Raw genomic sequence first — 19655 nt, 5'->3', positions numbered from 1 at the left:
TATTTGATTTTTTCATAATTCCAATATTATTTTGTTCAAAAAATTATTTTTTATTTTTTTTGTATTTACATGATATATTTTTTACTTAATTTAATTATTATTAAATATTCTTAACTCTAAAAAAAAAAACAAAAACAAAAAATCTAATATTCAATCCACTTATCGAATGAATTTCAAGTTTTCACTTTGAATTTTATATTTGAGCTTATTCCTTTCAATAGATATAAGTAAATTCGTATAGACACTACTTTTGCACCTCTATTTTACGTTACACCTGTCTCTCCTTCTCTTTCTCTCTCGCTCAGCCTCTTGTATTGCCTGTGTTGTCCGTTCAGCCTTTGGCGGCTTAGCGCGCCTGTTCGACCGCCCTCTGCTTACACACTACACCTTACCTCTCTCGCTCCCTCTCCCTCTCTCTCTCGCTCTTATATAGTTGCCGTTGGGGAGTTAAGTAGACTTTTGTGTTATAAATTAGGCGTGCCAATGTGCATGAAGTCGTCGTCCTCATCGTCGTCATCGCCTTTTGCCTTTTGCCTCTTCTTTCACACGTCCTTTGCTAGCCTGAATGTAGCTCCGTCCCTCTCTCTCTTTGCCCTACTGCTTACGGCTCGGTAGTTAGTCTAAATATGCATATGAATATGAAATTAGTCGCATGTGTTCATTCCTCTATGTCCTGCCAGGGTCTTGTGTGCGTGTGTGTGTGCGCTCCTTGAATTGAATTGAATTGAATTTTGTATGCCGAGACAGCTTCTTCTTCTTCGACTTCCTCTGGCCCTTTTTGATTCTAAAAGAGAAAGGATTCTCATGCGTAATTTAATGTTTGTGCAAGTTGTTAAATGATTCATGACGTGCCTCAGCGGAAACTATATAAAGCAAAGAATAAAAAGCAAACTCAACTCTGCTTTCATTGTCAAATCAGGACTTGCATCATTTATGAGCTTGCTTTACGTGAATTACGCTAAGATTTGACTACGAGTGACTGATGTGTAGCATACAATTTTGAGTTTAAGTATTTGATGAAGCCGATCTTCTAATTTGAGGACAGCAACATAAAGAATATGGGCGCTCTAGTCTAGCAAATACCCTGAGCAAAGAGCAAAGAGCTGATATTTCACTCTCTTATACGCGCATAGCAAACGACACATGCTCACACACACACATACGCACGCACGCACGCACACATAGGCACGCGCTCTGCTGACTGCGCAGCGACTGCGCAGCGACAGCGCTTGGACTGCGCTTATGTATGTTATGTTATGCTTTAGTATGGGAACTTAAGTGCTTCTGGATGGACTTTCTTTATGAAACTTTCAGGGCATAAATATGACATGCAGATGCTTGTTTTTGGTAAAACACAAGTATTTAGTATTTGAAATAAGAGTTTTGCAAATATGTAGGAGAGAGAGGGGGGCTGGATGAGAGGGCGAGATTTCTAATATATTCATTAAAGTTACATGATATATCTGAAGTCTCTAGCTAAATTATCAATTTTTATCTATAACTAGAAAATATGCAGAGTTATCGAATAAAAATGATAAACCTATATATTTCAAATTATAAGACTTTAGCTCTTGTGGCTTAAGCATAGATGGACAAGGCTAGAGCAACACGACTCATTGTCCTGCCACGCCTTCTACTGCCTGTTACATGCATTTTCATAAAACCAATATACACTGAATACTCATTTTAAATGGCTTCAAGGCATGCCTGAAAGTGTGTTTGTTATACTCATTCTTTCAGTTCAGAAATTTGGGCTTAAAAAGAAGTTGGGGTCATTAGTGTCTGTGAGATGCTTTGAAGTGTCGAGTTGTCCTTCCTAGGCACAATGTCTATAAATGTTGCAGCAGTATTGATTGAGTATTGATTGAGGAGGATTGAGAGTATCTTGAGCTGGAGCGCCTCGCCACAGAGGACACATCTAAACACATTAAACTAATTTCTATTTAGTTCAACTTCACATATTTCTCTCCTATCTATAGCTATCTCTCCATCAGTAAACCTACAGATGCTGCTTTCATGCAGCTAGACTTAGATAGGCATCTCAGAGTTAGCTCTGATATAATATTCTGGCATAGCCAAGCGACGGCCCTTTCTTAGCTTAAAGAGGCCAACCGAAAGCTGATTTAAATGTTAATAGAATGGCAAACAGTGTGAAAAACAACAACTGAGCAACAAAATCGCACAACATGGCGAATTTTCTTCAACTTTGTGGCCCGAGTCTGTGGCTGTGTTGGCAACGAGAGGCGCAACATATTTGCATAAAATTCATAACATATGCCCCAGTCGGGGGCATGCCCAGATGCGCCTGCTATCAGGCGAGCTGCGTGAGCAGGGGGCAGGAACAGAGTGGGCGGCAGGCTGTGTAGCGCCCGAACGGAACGAGCGGTAAACAACTGCGCCACATCCTCATCATATTTGCCCCTTCCACAGGCCGCCTGCTGCCGCATGTCCTGGCAAATATAAGAAAAATCAAACGTAAATAAATAGACATGTGCGAGCTGAGCGTGCGGCAAATGGGGCTCCTCGATTTTGGGCAGAAAACTCAAAAATTGAAAATGCTTTAGGCCACAAGCATTTCGCCAAGGCTTTTTCAATTTATATAAGCACACACACACACACACACACACAGCTCAGCTTGGCAACGTTACAAAGCAAATACGAACATGTGCTTAAGCCAGAGCAAACTTTTGTAATCAATAAGAAGGTGGATTCATTTACACGGCGCCCAGTTGAAAGGCGAGAAAAGAACTTCGATATTTTCCACAAAATTTAGCTAAAAAGGGTTTGCCTTCCCATCGATTATATTGAGTTGCCTTTGAAAAGTTCTATTTATAGAAAATTTATATAAACTCTTGCTTTCTTGTGTTTGAGATAGTCCTTCTATGCGATTCTCATTGTAATTAATATAATCACTGCCTCTCTTTTGCGGTGTCTATCTCTTTTTAGCTTTCCTCTCTCTCATTATCTATCCTTCGAACTCTCACTCTATTTCTCTATGCTTCCTTCCTTGTCTCACAGCTCTTTCCCTCTCTCCCTCAGTTTCTTCTCTTCTCCTCTTTTTGAGATTATCTCTTTCTCTATCTCCTTCCGTTCTCTCTTTTCTTCTCTTTCTGAGATTCGGGAGAGGGCGAAGAGAGAGCAGGAGAGAGGGAGGGCGAGATGGGGGAGAGCGAGAGAGAGGAGAGAGAGAGGAGAGGAGAGAGAGAGAGGGGAGAGAGAGGGGGGAGCGAGAGGAGCGAGCGCGAGTAGGAGAGAGAGAGAGAGGGAAGCGAGAGAGGAGTAGTGCGCGTGGGAGTCGTCTCGAATATCTCTCCTCTCTCTTTCTCTCTCTATCTCTCTCTCTCTCTCTCTCTCTCTCTCCGCTCTCTCCTCTCTCTCCTCTTTCTCCTCTTTCTCCTCTCTCTCTCTCTCTCACACTCTCTCTCTCTCTCTCACTTCTCTCTTTCTCCCTCTATTTTCTTTACTTTCCGTGTCTCCATCCCTCTGCTGACTAGATGCTCTGTCTCTGTCTTCCTCTCCACCCATTCTCATTCAACCAGTCGTAGGTTGCATATTAAAAGGTAATTTTAGTGACACGGAAATAGTTTTGTTTATGAAAATGGAAAATGCTTTTATTATTATATCCGAGAGTCCAGTCCATTCGCTCGCTGCTCACTGTTTAAATGGGGTTTGTAGGTCTCTGGGGCAATGCGTAACAAAGTGTCATATGTTTTGGATATGTTATTTCCACCCGTTCCATTTCATTTAGTGGAACAAAGTTTTCAAGCCACAATTTTGTTTTGAACTAATCACGAGTTGATTAACTATTAACTATTGCGAGCGGCCAAATAAAGTTTGGCCAACACGTTTTCCCACTCACTGCTATTATTAATGTTTAATTGCAGCTGGTTGGACTCAGTAGAGCAAATCAGAACTTTTTATAGCAAAGCAAATTGTGCCCCGTTGTGCGGCGCCTTAGCATATGCAACAGAATTTTATGTATGACAAAAAGTACTTTATATATGTATATATATATATATTTATGTATGTATGTATGTATGTATGTATGTATGTGTATGTATATATGTATACGGAATGAAAAACGTGTCAGTTAAATTCATTTTCTGGTCACAGGACACTCAAAAACAGGACATCAGACGCACAATGTTGACCCTTTTACAGTTGCCCAAAGACAGATAGAGAGGGAGGGAGAGACGGAGGGAGCGGGAGAACAGCCACAAATCTGCTGTGTTTTTATGCTTTTGCTGCTGCTAAAATTTATTTGTCTTATAAATTTTGTTAGCAACTCAACTGAGGAGCCAAAAACAGAGTCCAAATCCAGCTTGGACGAACATTTAATTATTTTATTTCTCTGCCCATGCCTTATGGACACAGTGCGCACAAATAGTTTATGCACACAAGAAAAATGAATGAAGAAGTCAGCCACAGACAACGGACAACGGACAGAGTTGAGCAAACGGCTTGACAAAGTTTTTGTTGTCCCTTAATTTATATTTTTGTTGCTGTCGGCTTATGTTGCGCTCTTCCCTCTCTCTCGCACATTGCCAAAGAGATTTGGCTTTAATGTGCGGCCATTTAAACTAAAGCTGCAGCAATAGCTCTTAAGTCTTTTTCGCATTTGTCTTTTGATTGTTGATTGTTTTGCAACAAAGCTTGGTATAATAATTTAAACTTCATTTATAAATTGCAAAAATGGTTAAAAGCATAGATTATGAGAAGTAAAAAGTTTATAGTGGTAAAATTTCCCATGTACATGCACTTAAGAGTGTAATTGCCCAAAATGTATGCGAGCTCAATTTTTGAAGTTCCATTATCACTAATTGAATTCACTCTCTTCGATGCAGCTGCTGCGTTAAAGTAGAGCTTAAGCTATTTTCTAAAAACCGTTGCTTCCCCCTCTCTTTCTGTTGCTCTTCTGCTCAGTTTCGGCAAGCTAAGTGAATTTAAGCATTGCACTACCAGTCACTAGTCTGACGCCATTTTGTTGTTGTTGTTGCTGCTGCTACTAGTGTGGATAGCGGTTCAGCAAAGAGCGCAGGCAAAGCAAAGCTCTATAATCCCCGCACGTGTGCATATGTGAGTGTGTGTAACTGTGCGAGGGTCGCCGCTCTTCTTCAATAATGAAAAGTAATGACGCGCCATTCTATGTCCTTGTCTTGTGCAGTCAGTGAGCTTGGTTGATATTTTCTTAATTGTATAAGTGTGTATTTATATGCGCATATTTGCATTTGTGTGGGCACTAGACTGACTGCAATTAGTTAAGCTTTAAAGTGATTGTTTTTAGTTAGTAAGTTTTCAATTTAACTGCAATTTTATTAATTTTCAATTGTTTTTCTCTTTACAGGTACTACAACATTACATTTTGTCACACAGTTTACACAAACACACTTACACAACTTCTGTACTCTACACAAAGCAATGTAAAGACTCACAGTTAATCAAAATAACAATTACAACAACAACAACAACAACAAATGAAACAAAAATCGGCATTTAAACTGAAAAGGCTGTTAAAAGAACAAGCAAAAAACAACTTACATAATTCATACTTTTTTTTTGTTAACTAAAACGCAACGAACTAAATACAAACAATAAAAGACGCTCGCAGTGCTTCCAAAACTTTAAATGGCCAGTGCCTGAAAGAGAGAGAAACAAAGAGAGAGAGAGAGAGAGAGAGAGAGAGAGATAGACGCACACAAGCAAAGCAACAGCAGCAAATGACAGCGAAAATGTTGCGGCCACACACAACGGCAGTAACAACAACAACAAAGAGAAAAGCAAACACAGCGCAGCCAGAACTTGAGGAACGCAACAACAAAAAATACAAAGCGCCGCGACGCCGCTGCTGCCATCAGAGCAGCAGAATCACAACGATAACATAAGCGCGTCAAAGCAAAGAGAGCATTTGCGAAAGATAAAGAGAGCAAGTGAGCGAGCAACAGACCGAGCGCGACAAACTTTTACAAACACTTTCTGTTTAGCCCAACACACACACATACACACTGACACGTACACATATAATTTTTTGCGGTTTTCGTTGTCTCCGTGCTTGCGTGTGTGTGTGTGTTTATGTTTTGCTTGTTTGCGTGCGCGTCGCCGGCGAAACTAATTAAAAAAATATTTGTATTAAGCGCGCGTTATGGCACAACAGCAACAACAACAACACCAGCAGCAGCAACACCATCAGCAGCAGCAACAACAGCTGTTGCAACAACAACAACAACTACTGCAGTACAATAACAATTTGTACAACCTGAATTATAAGTAAGTTTTGAGAGTCATTGCGTTGCGCTGTCTTACCCCTTCTCCCTCCCTCCCTCCTTTCTTCTTCACATTTCCTTTGCTTGTTTATATGTGTTTGTGTGTGTGTGTTTTAGCATGCGCCACGAAAAAATGGCTTTGTTTTATTAACTAAAGCTCAAACCAAAAGCTTTTAAATGTCAAGGCAAATATTTAAATTAAACAACTGTCGCGTTTACAGCACACAAGCAAACACAGACATACATATACACACACACACATCCATACGCACGCACACAAGCTGTACAACCCCCAATCCCCTCTCTGTGTGTTCTACAATCAAAGGCTTTGTTTACATGCTCATCAAACCGTGCTTGCGTGCATGTCAAACTGTTTACGCCTAACAGAGCTGAAAGCTTTTCTATCTTTCTGTACGTGCAAAATATTCAGTCGAATTTCAAGTGAAATATGTAAATTTTCGAAATTTCAATTTGATTCACTCTTGACAAATTTAATTTGATAACGGATCATTTTTCTTTAACTTAAATTTTGTATTGAATTATAAAATGAAAACCAATTCATATTAAAATTCGAAACCTGAAAAAAGAAATCAAAATGAAAAACCAATTAACATATTTGTTTATGTAAATATATGTGTGTATGTATGTTTGTCAAAATATATAATACAAAATCCCAATATTTGTTGACGAAATAGATGAAATTACAAAACTTATATAAATTTTCTAAAATATATATAAATATATATATAATCCTCATTTTTTTTTATAAATAATTCTTAAAAATATTTTAAAAGCGAAACATTTATTAAACGCATTTTTCCTCATAAGACTTGCATATAATAGAATTAAAAAAAATTAAAAAAGCAACATTTAAAATATTAACAAAATTTAAAACTAAATATAAATATTAAAAACTTTAAATATTAAAAAAAAAGAAATAAAAAATAAATATATTTTTTAAAATATAATTAAAAATCGATAAATATTTGCCAAAGCTAATAATCTATATGCAAAAGAAAAGCATTTGCTTAGCAAACATAAAACTGACAAAAACTAACAAAATGCCCGCAAGCACAATGCATGTCCAACTGTTTACATAGCACCCACAGCGCAGCGCAGCGCATGTCAAACTGCTGTCAACTGCCAAGCCATGTTTGTTCTTGATCTCCTTCTGCTACTTCTTGTCAATGTTGTTGTTGTTGTTCATGTTGTTGCCTGTCATGTTTGTTTGTTATTTATAATTGTGCAACTATTGTTGCTGTTGTTGTTTTTGTTGTCGTGTTTGCTTGTCGAACAGGTCGAAGTGCTTTACTTTTAACACACAGCTTACCATCCAAACGCTTCCCTTCTTGCAGCATGGAGGATCCCGAGCGGCGCAGAAGACGCGAACGCGAAAAATATGAACGCCAACAGGGCATACAGAGCGATGATCGTGAGACTAGTCTTTTTGGTGAGCCGCGTCGCCTCAATCCCAGCGAGGGCGATGCGGAAATTACCGCCGCCCTTGGCGAATTCATCGATGCCCGGGACCATATGAACTCCTCCACGGTGGGCATCTACAGGCACGGGTCGCATCCGTTGAACTCGCGACTGCAGGCGCCGTCGTTCGGCGGCAACTCGGCTGCCAACTCCTACTCATCGTCATCATCCGCCTCCGCCTCCGCGTCCGCCTCCGCCAACTCGGCAGCGTTATCCTCGTTATCAGCTTCTTCATCCGCCTCGGTGCCTGGCCAGCTGCCCACATCACAGCAGCAGCAACAGCAGCAGCAGCAACACTATCAACAGCAGCAGCGGGCGCCCACCTATCTGAAGCAGGCGGATAATAAGCCGCCCTACAATGGGCGTGGCGGCTATCCCGGGCAGCCGATGAAGAATGATATACCCTCGAGTAGCGGCATGGCGCCGCCACGTGGACCGCCCAGATCCTCATCGTCTGCCAGCAGCAACAACAACAGCATCAACTCGTCCAGCGCCACAAACAATGCCACAGCGGCAGCGGCAGCGGGCGCGACGTCAACGTCCATGTCCTCGCCCCTCGGCCCGCCCATGTCCACGCAGATGCCAAATGGCCGCGAGAAGTCGTTTCTGGGGCCGCCGGCGCCGGCGCTGCCCAACGGCGGACGCTTTGTGCCGCCAGCGGCCAGCAGCAAGCGGCCCAGCAACAGCGCAGGACTGCAGCCACCGCCACCAGAGGTAAGTTGTAATCGATAAGTTATCGATAGTTGTAGAGAGTAAAGTGCAATCAGTTATCGAACATAGAAATCGATAACTGTAGGTTTTAGATATTGTATTTCTATGAAACGAAGCAGAGCTAAGAAGTAATCGAGTTATCGATAAGTCTTTGAGAACTATGCAGCAGCAGCTGATTATCGCGCAATGTTTAGCTAATATAGCTAGAAATGTATAAATTTAGATCTAGATTTAGATTTAGATTTAGTAAGCAAGTAAGAGTTTAGGATTTGCGATTTGCTTAATCCGAATTGAGTCAAAAAACAGATCAATTTGAGCTATATTTGAGGTTATGTTTGCCTGAAAATAAGTTTTTGCTTAAAAATCTGACAGAAAAGTCACAAAAATTGCCTTTAAAGGCTTGTAAGATTTTAGTTTTATATAGAATATATATAGATTATTTACTATCAGGCTCAACCTTAATAAGAAGCGTTGCTCTTCGGAGCGAAAAACCATCTGCTCAATCTATTGATCCACAGCTCAATTTTATACTCCGACCAGTCCCAGAGGAACTTGTGCATTTCTTGTCTGCCATCAGCATTTTTCCTATGCTTAATAATATTTTAAAGGGCAGCAATTTTATTTGTTAAATATTCTTAAGCAGACAAATGTTAACTATTTTGAAATACTTCAGTATATAGTTTGTTCTCTTGCACTTTTAGGCTCAAGTATATATTGAAAACATGACTAAGAAAACTTCGACAACTATTAGCTAAATCCATCTTAGCAAATTATATAGAAATTTTAGTCTGTATTATTAATTTGTTATGTATTCAAATTTATTGTATTTTAATTTATATTATATTTTACTTTTATATTACTTGCTAATACTAATTTAAATTCTCTCTCTCTCTCTTCCTCACGCTCATTCCCTGTCACCCTCCCTCAATCTCACTCTCTCTTTCCCTATCTCCACCTCCTCTACAATACTCCCGCCCGCCGGGCTCACTAGCGTCGCCGCGGCCGCACGCGCGCGGCACTCGCCGCAGCCCAGCACGCAATCTCAGGTTCGCTCTCGCTCTGTCTATATAATGAGGGGACATCCTCCACATCCAGCATTTTCTCCCTCTCACTATCTCTACCTCCTCCACAATTCCCTCTCCCTTTCTTTCCCTCTCTCTCTCCTCTCTTCCTCACTCTCTTCCCTTTCACTCTCCCTCATCCTATCCTCAATCTCATTCTCACTCTCTCTTTCTATAAAACTATTTATACGTCCCTCCACATCTCTCTCATTTTCTCCCTCTCCTATCTCTACCTCCTCCCAATTCCCTACCTCCCTTTCCTCCCCTCTCTCTCTCTCTCTACCCCTCCCATCGTTCCGGCTCTCGCAGAAGGATATTAGCAAAATAATCACCGAAATGACCAACAACTATCGCGTGACCCCGTTGACCTCAATTGCGGCCACGCCGCACGCTCCAATGTCCGAGAACTACAATCTGAATGGGCCCAATAAGTATAAGTATGCATTTGATTCCATCGGGCCACTCAACTCACCGCCGGCGGCGAGCGCCTCGTCGCTGATGACGCCGCTGCTGGCGCCCATTGCGCCGATCACCTCGCCCATTGCACCGCTGTTGACGACACCGCCGCAGGCCAGCCAACTGCCTTTGCAGCTGGCGCCGTTGGCGGGCGCCACAACGGTGCCGCCTTCCCTGGGCCTGGCTGCTGTGGCGCCCATCCAGCAGCTGATGCCCACGCCCCCCAAGGCGTCGCCGACGCCGCCAGCGATAAAGCCGCTAAAAACGGAAAAGAATCATTCGCTGGAGAAACAGGACTCGTGGTAAGTGCAGGAGGAGAACGGTTAATAATACTGGGAAAAATAGGGCGAAGACATGGGGAAATTGGAAAAACTAGTTAAAAGTGTGACAATCAGTTAAGAATGCAATGGGAAAGGGCTGCAAAGGTAGAAGAAGGAACTCGGAAAATAGTGGGTAATAGGGGATGCAACCACTATTGGTGGGTAATTGAATGCATAAAACCCAATATTTCCTTTAGACTGCGCATAATAGAGGATATGCCCACTATAAATAGGCAAACAGTGCGGTAATAATGTAGGGAAATAGCAGGGAAATGTTGCGAAATAGCGGGTAAAATGGCTTACAAAATGTTATAAATAGTGGGAAAAATAATTAAAGTCAAATAAAATGGGAAATTATGCAAAATATTCGAAAATAGGGGTAATAATAGTTGATAAAAAGGAGGCAATTAAATGGTGGGAAAATTGAAAATGTTGAGTAAAAATGACAATAGTGGGTAATTGCAGATAATATGGGTAATTACTGAAAAATAGTGGGAGAAATATGAAATATAAAAAAAAGACAAATTTAGTCAACAAAATTGGTAAATAATTAATTTTATTAGATAATAGCGGGAAAAAGTATTCATAAAATAGTGGGAAATAAAAATATGAAACATTATTATAGTAAGCATTAACTCTACTTGCAGCCTTGAGAATGATCTGGAGCTATCCGAATCTGATGATGAGCGCAAAAAGGATGGGTAAGCATGACAGTTTGACAAGCACTGCTGGCATATGCTAATATAGCTCTCTCTCTCGCACTTGCAGTCGATCAGCTGGGAACAGCAGCAACAGCTCTGAGTCCGATTCCAGCGAATCGGGCAGCGAGGCAAGCAGCAAAGGTGATACGCAGCAGCAGCAGCAGCAGCAGCAACAACAGCAGCAGCAACAGCTGTTGCATCAACAGCAACAATTGCTGCTGCAGCAGCAGCAACAACAGCGACTCGCAGCCAACGCCAATGGCAGCAAAAAGAAATACAGCCAAACGATAATTGCGAGTGGAGCGAACACAATCAGCGGGTTGCTTACGTCGAGTGGTTTGGGTGGTGCTGGTGCGGGCAGTGTTGCAGGTGGCGGTGCCATCAATGCCACTGGCATTGGCAACACATGCAGCGGCGGCGGCGGCTCCAGCGGTTCCTGCATGGGCACCATGAGCAGCTCCAGCTCGTCGAACAAGACGCCGTCGCCAACGGACAGCAATCGCTGGAATCTGAGCCGCTTCTTTCCCAAGCCAGCGAATCAGACAGCCGCCGAGAGTGTGTCGCCGGGCGTGGCCAATGCCATGGGCAATGTGAGCATGAAGGTGCCCGGCATCCTGCCGGGCGGTGCACAAATCATACCCGAGTCGATAGACGTCACCACGGCGATCGTGAAGAACGAGAAGCTGCACGACGAGCCGCGACACGTGGACGATGACGAGGACGACGAGACCGATGAGCAGCATCTGCAGCAGCAGCAACAGCAGCAGCAGCAGCAGAGATATGGCTTAAGTGTGACTGTGAAGAAGGAGCAACTGGAACAGCAGCAGCAGCAACAGCAGCAGCAACAGTTGCTGCTGCAACAGCAACAACAGCTGACGACGGAGCAGCTGGCTCTGGCGGGTGCTTTGCCAAAAAACCAAATTAAACGCGAATCGCGTTTGTCTGACTCCGGCAGCGCCAGCAGCGGCAGCGGCAGCAGCAGCTCGGACAGCGCCGGCGGCAGCAGCGAAGTGATGCCAATGCCCGGCCCTGGCGAAACGCTACAAATACCTGGCGTACCTGCGGCCATAACAACGGTGCTGCGTGTGCCGCCGGCGATGCAGCACAAGGTGACGCCCAACAGCGTCACATTGACGCCGATTGGGCCGCTGCCGGCGTCGCCGAAGCCACGACAGAAGAAGCCGCGCAAAAAGAAAATGTCGGCAGCGACGGTGACGCCGCTGGACTCCAGCGACGAGGATGAGCCGACGACGGCGAGCAGCAACAAGAAGCATGCGCTGGAGCTGGCAGCAACAGCAGCGGCTGCTGCCGCCGCTGTGGCGGTGCCTGTGGCAGCGGCGGTGCCAGCAATTAAAAAGGGACGCGGCAGGCCACGCAAGCAGGCGCAGCAGCAGCAGCAGCAGCAACCACCGCAACAGCAGCAGCAGAGCGGAAATCTGAGCAGCGCCTCGGCAAGCAGTTCACAGGCGAAGGGACCAACGTTGACAGCAGCCAAGAAACCTCTAGCCAAAGGCAGCGCCAGTAGCAGCAACAGCAACAGCAACAGCACGGCGGCAACAGCAACAGTTGCTGCGAGCAGTCGCAAGCGCGAGCACAGCAGCAACAGCAGTTCCAATAGCAACACGCCCACCAAGAAGCCCGCAGCAACATTTGCGGCTAAGATCGAGCGTGTCGATGGTCTGAGCAGCGATGATGACAGCAGCAGCAGCAGCAGTTGCAGCAGCACCAAGTCCAGCAATAGCAACAGCAAAAGCAGCAGCAGCGGCAGCGATACTGAAACGCCATCAACAGCAGCAGCAGCAGCAGCAGCAGCGCCAGCAGCAACCATTGCTCTAACAGCAGCAGCAGCAGCAACTGCACAAAATCCCGCCAAAAAGCGCATTGTGAAAATCAATAAAGTGGGCGTGGCCAGCAACAGCAGCAGCAGCAACAAGGCGAAGCGTCGCTACAGCGTTGGCAGCAGCAGCAACAGCAGCAGCAGCAGCGAAACCGAAGAGCAGCAACAGCACAAGCAACAGCAGCTGTTGCTACTGCAGCAACAGCAGCAGCAGCAGCAGCAGCAAAAGCAACAGCTGCAGCAGCAGCAACAATTGCAGCTGCAGCAGCAACAGCAGCAGCAGCAGCAGCAACAATCGCTGCTGGGTCACTTTGGGGCCGAGTCGCTGCCGCAGTCAGCGCAGCGCATGAGCAGCAGCGACTGCAGCAGCAGCAGCAACAGCGACAGCAGCAGCAACAGCAGCGGCAGCAGCAGCAGCAGCGACGAGGACGTCGAGCATCGCAGCGGCAAGCGCAAGAGTGATAAGAAGAAGATATGCACGCTGACGCGCATCTTCAATCCCAAAGAGGGCGGCGCCAAGAAGCAGGGTCAGGTCGTTATAATCGATCAATCCGAGGAGCAATTGCAGCAGCAGCAACAGCAGCAGCAGCAGCAGCAACAGCAACAGCAGCAGCAGCAGGCCAAAGAGCTTAAGCCGCGTGCCACGCCCACACAGCTGCTGGGCGCCACATTAGCATCGCCAGCACGCACCACCACGCCACACCTCACATCGCTGATGTGCAAAATAGACCTAAGCAAGCTGGCTCGAGTGCCGCCCGAGTGGTATCAGAACAGCTACAGACTGTACGCAGTTGATGGTCAGCAGCAGCAGCACCACCACCACCACCAGCCAGAGAGACTGAAGGCGCAGCAGAACGGGCATCTCAGCAGTCGTTCCGCCGAGGGCGCGCGCACGCCCAAGGATCTGCAACAGATCTATACGCCCAACGGCTATGTGGGTGCTGGTGGTGTTGGTGGTGTTGGTGGTGCAGCAGCTAACAAGCTGCTTGGCGGCGTCAAGCATGAGCATGGCGTTAAGCCCGAGCCGGAGCTGGAAGCCGGCTATGAGGCCAAGTACAAACCGAACAGCGTTAAGCAGGAGTTCATGCTCAAGCAGGAGTTGCCCGCGCGTCGACGCAAACGCAGCTCCAGCTCCAGCTCGAGCCCCTACAAGGAGAAGAAGCGAAAAAAGGAGAAAGCCGAACAGCTCAGCAAGGAGCTGCTGCCCGTGCCGGTGCTGCTGCCTGCCAACAATCACGAGCGATTATCGCGCGACAAGTTCGAGTTGCTCCTGCAGCAGGAAAGCGCCGCCGCCAATGGCAGTCCCAACAAGTTGCAGCAACAGCAGCCGCCACATGCGCGACCATTGTCACAATCACAACAGCAACAGCAGCAGCAGCAGCAGCAACAACAGCAGCAGCAACAACAGTCGCAGTCACTGCCCACAGCGGCGGCAGCAACAGTTGCTCCTGTGCCCATTCAACTGCCAACCACCTGCAGCGAAGCGGTGCAAACGACGCCACCACCGGCGGCGCCACCACCAGAGCCGCGTCTCATCTATAGATCCCACTTTGACAAGGAGGAGGAGAATGACAGCGACGATCTCAGGTGAGCTAAATCGAGCTGAGATTGGTCTAGCCACATGCATCAAGAAGCAGCCAGCATCATTATTATTTCAAGGGCTCACGGTATCTGCAAGTCGGTCATACTCGTCTAGAGCCCGCTTACCTTGTCTACTCTCATTAACTGTTTTCTGTTTTCTCTTTTTTTTCAGAAAAAACGATTTTTTGCTGCAGGAGGCGATCAGGCGCAAGCGAGCCGCCGATTCGGAACGAGATTCGTTCAGTCAGATGACGCTTTACCTCGAGGCAATTGTCTACTTTCTGCTAACCGCCGATGCCATGGAGCGCTGCAACATGGAGGCCACCTGGACCATGTACAAGGACACCCTGTCGCTAATTAAGTGAGTAAAGTGTGATGCAAATCCAAAGTTATTCTAATTCCAAGTAGATCTTGGCGTATGCCAAAATTCTTTTATACATTTGCTAAGGTACTTAGCTTTAAATTAAATTTCTTTTGTTTTTAACTTTAATTGACATAAAGATTTCAATAGAAAAATATATTTAAATTATTTAAGAATGCAATTAAAAAAAATTTGTGAACCTTTCAATTCAATTCATTCAATTCAAAAAAAATAGATTAAAAATATATAATAATGTTTTAATTTTTATCAACATTAAAAAGTTATAAATATTTGAAAAAAATATATATATCAAATTATTTTAAATATTTTAAAGTATTAAATATATTTATATTAAATAAATTTAAATAATTTTAATTTTAATATTATATATATATAATATAATAAAATATATAATATATTTTCTATATACTCAATTTAATATATAAAATTAAAATCAATAAAAAATATGAATATAAAGAATTGAAATATAGCTATAACAAACTAAAAATACAATAGATTTATTATTTTTGACATTTCAACAAATATTCAAATATAATATTCATTTTAAAATTTTATATATTTTCTTTATATTTTTTTTTTATATATGACATATATTGCGTTCTATAATAAATAAATGAACAAATCTAATTATAATTTTTTTAAACAACAAATTTTTAATATTTGTTAAAATTTGTTAATATTGTAAAAATTGTTTAATATTTGTTAAAATGTTAAAAATTGTATATATATACATTTTTAATTCTATTTTTGTATATTAATGCCGCAGCAAAAAAAATAGTTACAAAAATTAATTCCAAATCAAAAATAATTTATTTTAGATATCCAACTATTAAATATTTTAATATGAATCTAAAATTTATATATATATACATATATATATATAGAAAAAATATATTTTTTTTAATAATTAATTTTGAGAGTAGAAAATAGTAGTACAATAATTAAATACAGAACTTATATCAATAATAATAATAGTATAATTCTGGTTAAGAGATAATCATTTATAAAGCATATATTTAAATTGAATATTATTTATGTACTTATTTGCAGATACATTTCCTCCAAGAATCGACCGTATCAGCTGTCAACGAATGGAAATCACGAATCGCACAACATTGTGGCCATACTCAGGTGAATATCTTAGCTTCCCTTTCTATACCTTTAGCTAACCTGCTCTCTGCCTACAGTTTGCGCTGCCAATCACTGATATCCTTAAAGCTTTACAAATTGCGACGCGTCAATTGTCGTGCAATTATCGCCAGTTGTTCCGAATTTTTTCGCTCTGGTAGGGGGGATATACTGAATGGCAATACGCCGTCCTCTATATCCCCATCGAACTCGGTGGGCTCTCAGGTATAGTAACATTAAATATCACATTGCATAAGCCTATATTTAAATATATATTTATTCCTATCCATCAGGGCTCCGGTTCGAATACGCCGCCTGGCAAAATAGTGCCTCAAGACATACACAATCAGCTTTGCAAGCAGAATGAGTATCTCACCTATGTGAACAGCGCTCACGAGCTGTGGGATCAAGCCGATCGTTTGGTGCGCAACGGCAATCATATAGGTAATGTACAGCTTTCACTCTATATATAATTGTTGACTAACTGATTGACTGATTGACTGATTGACTGCTGCTTGCTGAGCCACAGCTCAAAGCGTTAGAGCTATATAATATATAAAGCACAAAGCGTTAAATATATAAAAGTATAAATAATAATAAATAAAAAAATATATATTTTATTAATTATATATATTTATTAATTATATTATATTTTATATATTCTTTTTTTTTTAATTTGACAGAAATGTAATTTTATTCGAATTAATTTTAACAAAAATCAATTGAAATTCATAAAATATTTTATGATCAGACAGTTAATAACACATTTTTTTAAAATTAAAATTGGCCAAATTTAAAATTTTGTTCATTAGTTTTTTTGAAAAAAAAAATTTATATATATATATAAAAAATTATATATATATATATTTATTATTTATTATTATATTTGAATATTTGAGAGCTCGCTTAAAAGAATTATATTGCAACATTTGATAACAAAAATTGAAAATATTTTTTATTGTATATATTTATTTCTTTAAAATCACAATTTTAGCATAAATTAAAATTTGATAAAACTCTTAACAATTTGCTGCTTTAAAATGATTTTTTAACGAATGAAACGTATTTAAAATAATTTATAAATTTGCTGTGCAGTCTTGATGAATTACAGACGAGTTTACGGCATTTTATTTAAGTATTATTATTAGATTTAAGTATTATTATTTATTAGTAAAATAAAACTTTTAAAGCACGTCATAGATCTGAGTAGTTAATGTATCTAAAAACCACAAACAAATTAAAGTTATCAACTTTTTGGGCTGCAGAAAAGTTTGCTAAAGACTGACTATTATTGTTATTATTATTATTATTATTATAAAAACTAGAAATATTATTGTCATTCTCGATGATCTGTTGTTAATGTATTAATGGATTTATTTTTCTTCTATGCAGACTTCATACGCAAACTGGATCACGAGAATGGGCCCTTGACGCTGCACAGCACGATGCATGAGGTGTTTCGCTATGTGCAGGCGGGGCTGAAGACTCTGCGCGATGCTGTCTCGTATCCCCAGTCGCAGTAGCGATAACAGCAACGCCAACACCAACATCAAGAACACCAACAACAACAACAACAGAAACAACAACAGCAACCGCAACATCATCACCACCAAACGTGTCTAAATGAAAGTCAGGCCAAATTAGCAACTATTATTATTATTATTATTATTATAAATTATAATTATTATTATATTGTATACTATATATAAATCAAGCGAAGAGCAGCAGCAACAAGCTACTATTATTAAGTTGTTTAGCTTAGCAAAAAGAAAAACTTCCAACAACAACAACAACAACATCTAAAGTTACTCTTTTTATGCACATCATTTACTTATTTCCTTATGCTCAAGTTTCGATTGGCTTCTTTTTCTATGCTTTTCGTTAGGCAATTTAAGCTTTATATTTATGCCTAGTTTTAATTGATATTACAAAAGAAAGAAAACTATTATTAAATCAAGTTATTTTCTCTTTATATATATATATATATATATATATATATATATATATATATATATATATATATATATATATATATGCTTGCCTAGCTCGTAGACAATTTTAGTTGAATTTTTTTGTTTTTCTATGCACACAAAATAAAAATGGCTTTTTAATATTTAAGTTAGTTAATTTTCCTTTGTCGTTTGCACATATATATACAGATGTATATATATATATATAAATTCTCGCTGGCCAAAATGTAAATGCGCCTTAAAAACAACAACAACAACACATTTTGTATGTATAAAAGCTAGAACCAACAAGATTTAAGCAAAACTAAACTAAACTCTAAAGAAAAGAAGGAAATTCTTAAAAAATGTAATCTTAGTATGGTTTTTATTAAATTAATTTAAATGCAAATTTTACTGTTTCATAAGTTTTAAATTGAGTTAAACACACACACACACACTATTTTATATAGTTATATATATTCGTACATTATTGATTATGTTTTATAATAATATTATTGATTTTAAAAGTAAACATTTTTAAAAGAAAGCAATCACGTTTTTAGAACAAAAATTCATGAATGAAAGATATATATATATATAACTATATATATATATATATATACATAATATGTATTTAAAATATATCTCATATATATGCAAAAGTTTTTATTTCGTTTTATTTACTTTTTTTGGTTGGCTTTACTATTTGTTCGCCCCTCTCCCTGTTTTTGTGCCTGAAGATTCACAAAAAAAAAGATATATATATATACATATATATATATATATATATATATATATATATGCAGACGCATCAACTAATAGTGCATTAGTAGTTCTTAAACGAGTTCAAATTCAAAATAAAAACAAAACAGCAATTTAATCAATAAAGAAAAAAAAACAAAACAACGCCCCCGCCCCCTCGAAGAAAACTATGAAGAGAAATCAACCAATATACAATGTACATACATATATCCGACATATATACATATACATATATATATATACATATACATATACATATATTTTTTAATATGCCAAAGCGAAAAATCAAGTTGTAGTCGATAAGCCGAAACTCGTATTAATACAAACAAGAAATGCAATAAACTAATTGTAAGTCGTTGATCTAAAACGGAAATGGGTAGCACTGTTTTGTGCCCAATTGGCAGCACCTTGACATCAAGGCAAAGCGAAATCGAAGCGAAGCGAAACGCAGCGAAACAAAACTCGAAAATCAAAGCGAAAAACGTAACGAAAAAACAAACCAAAATGAAAACAAATGGTAAGCAACAATTTAACACAAATATATATATATTATATATATATATATATTGTGTACTTGAAACAAAATGTGGTTCTGGGGAAACAAAGCATTAATCATTCAAAACAAAAAGGAATATAAAAACAAAATAACGTAGTCAAATTTTAAGTTATCAATAAAAATGAAATCCGAAGTTCGACTAGACGAATATACTAATGCCTTTGCAGCAGAGTTCACAAGGCGATTTAAATGAATTTGAATATGATATACCAGCTTGATTTTTTAATAAATCATTCCAAAAATAAACTTATTCACCAAAAAATACAAAAATGTCTTTCAAAACATAATTAACTATTAAATTAATATGGAAATGTAAAAAAGCAAAAATATAAATTACAAATTTCGTTCACTAATTAATTAATTTATAACAATCTAACGTATAAAAATTTAAATATATTTTCAACATTTATTTAAACATTTATTATTTTTATATTTTAAAAATTTATATATTTATATATTTCTTAAAATTATA

The 19655-nt window shown here is 40.1% G+C and overlaps 1 protein-coding gene across 1 annotated transcript in view; it reads left to right on the top strand.

The window, feature by feature from the left end:
* Positions 1–17729, top strand: part of LOC111593171 (AF4/FMR2 family member 4) — a 106640-nt gene extending 88911 nt beyond the window's left edge. The window contains exons 2-11 of the mRNA XM_030223217.1: positions 7616–8453; positions 9821–10269; positions 10935–10988; positions 11056–12745; positions 13058–14412; positions 14579–14767; positions 15839–15919; positions 15976–16141; positions 16210–16360; positions 17309–17729. Coding sequence (XP_030079077.1) covers positions 7616–8453; positions 9821–10269; positions 10935–10988; positions 11056–12745; positions 13058–14412; positions 14579–14767; positions 15839–15919; positions 15976–16141; positions 16210–16360; positions 17309–17439 — 5104 coding nt within the window. The 3' untranslated portion in view covers positions 17440–17729. The remainder of the gene's footprint in view (positions 1–7615; positions 8454–9820; positions 10270–10934; positions 10989–11055; positions 12746–13057; positions 14413–14578; positions 14768–15838; positions 15920–15975; positions 16142–16209; positions 16361–17308) is intronic.
* Positions 17730–19655: the final 1926 nt, after the last annotated feature.

The sequence above is a fragment of the Drosophila hydei genome, unplaced genomic scaffold, assembly GCF_003285905.1.
Source record: "Drosophila hydei strain 15085-1641.00,03,60 unplaced genomic scaffold, DhydRS2 tig00000149-arrow-pilon, whole genome shotgun sequence".
In the NCBI taxonomy this organism is placed as follows: domain Eukaryota; kingdom Metazoa; phylum Arthropoda; class Insecta; order Diptera; family Drosophilidae; genus Drosophila; species Drosophila hydei.
Note: the sequence above shows the minus strand (reverse complement) of the source record. Positions and strands in the feature narration are given on the sequence as shown.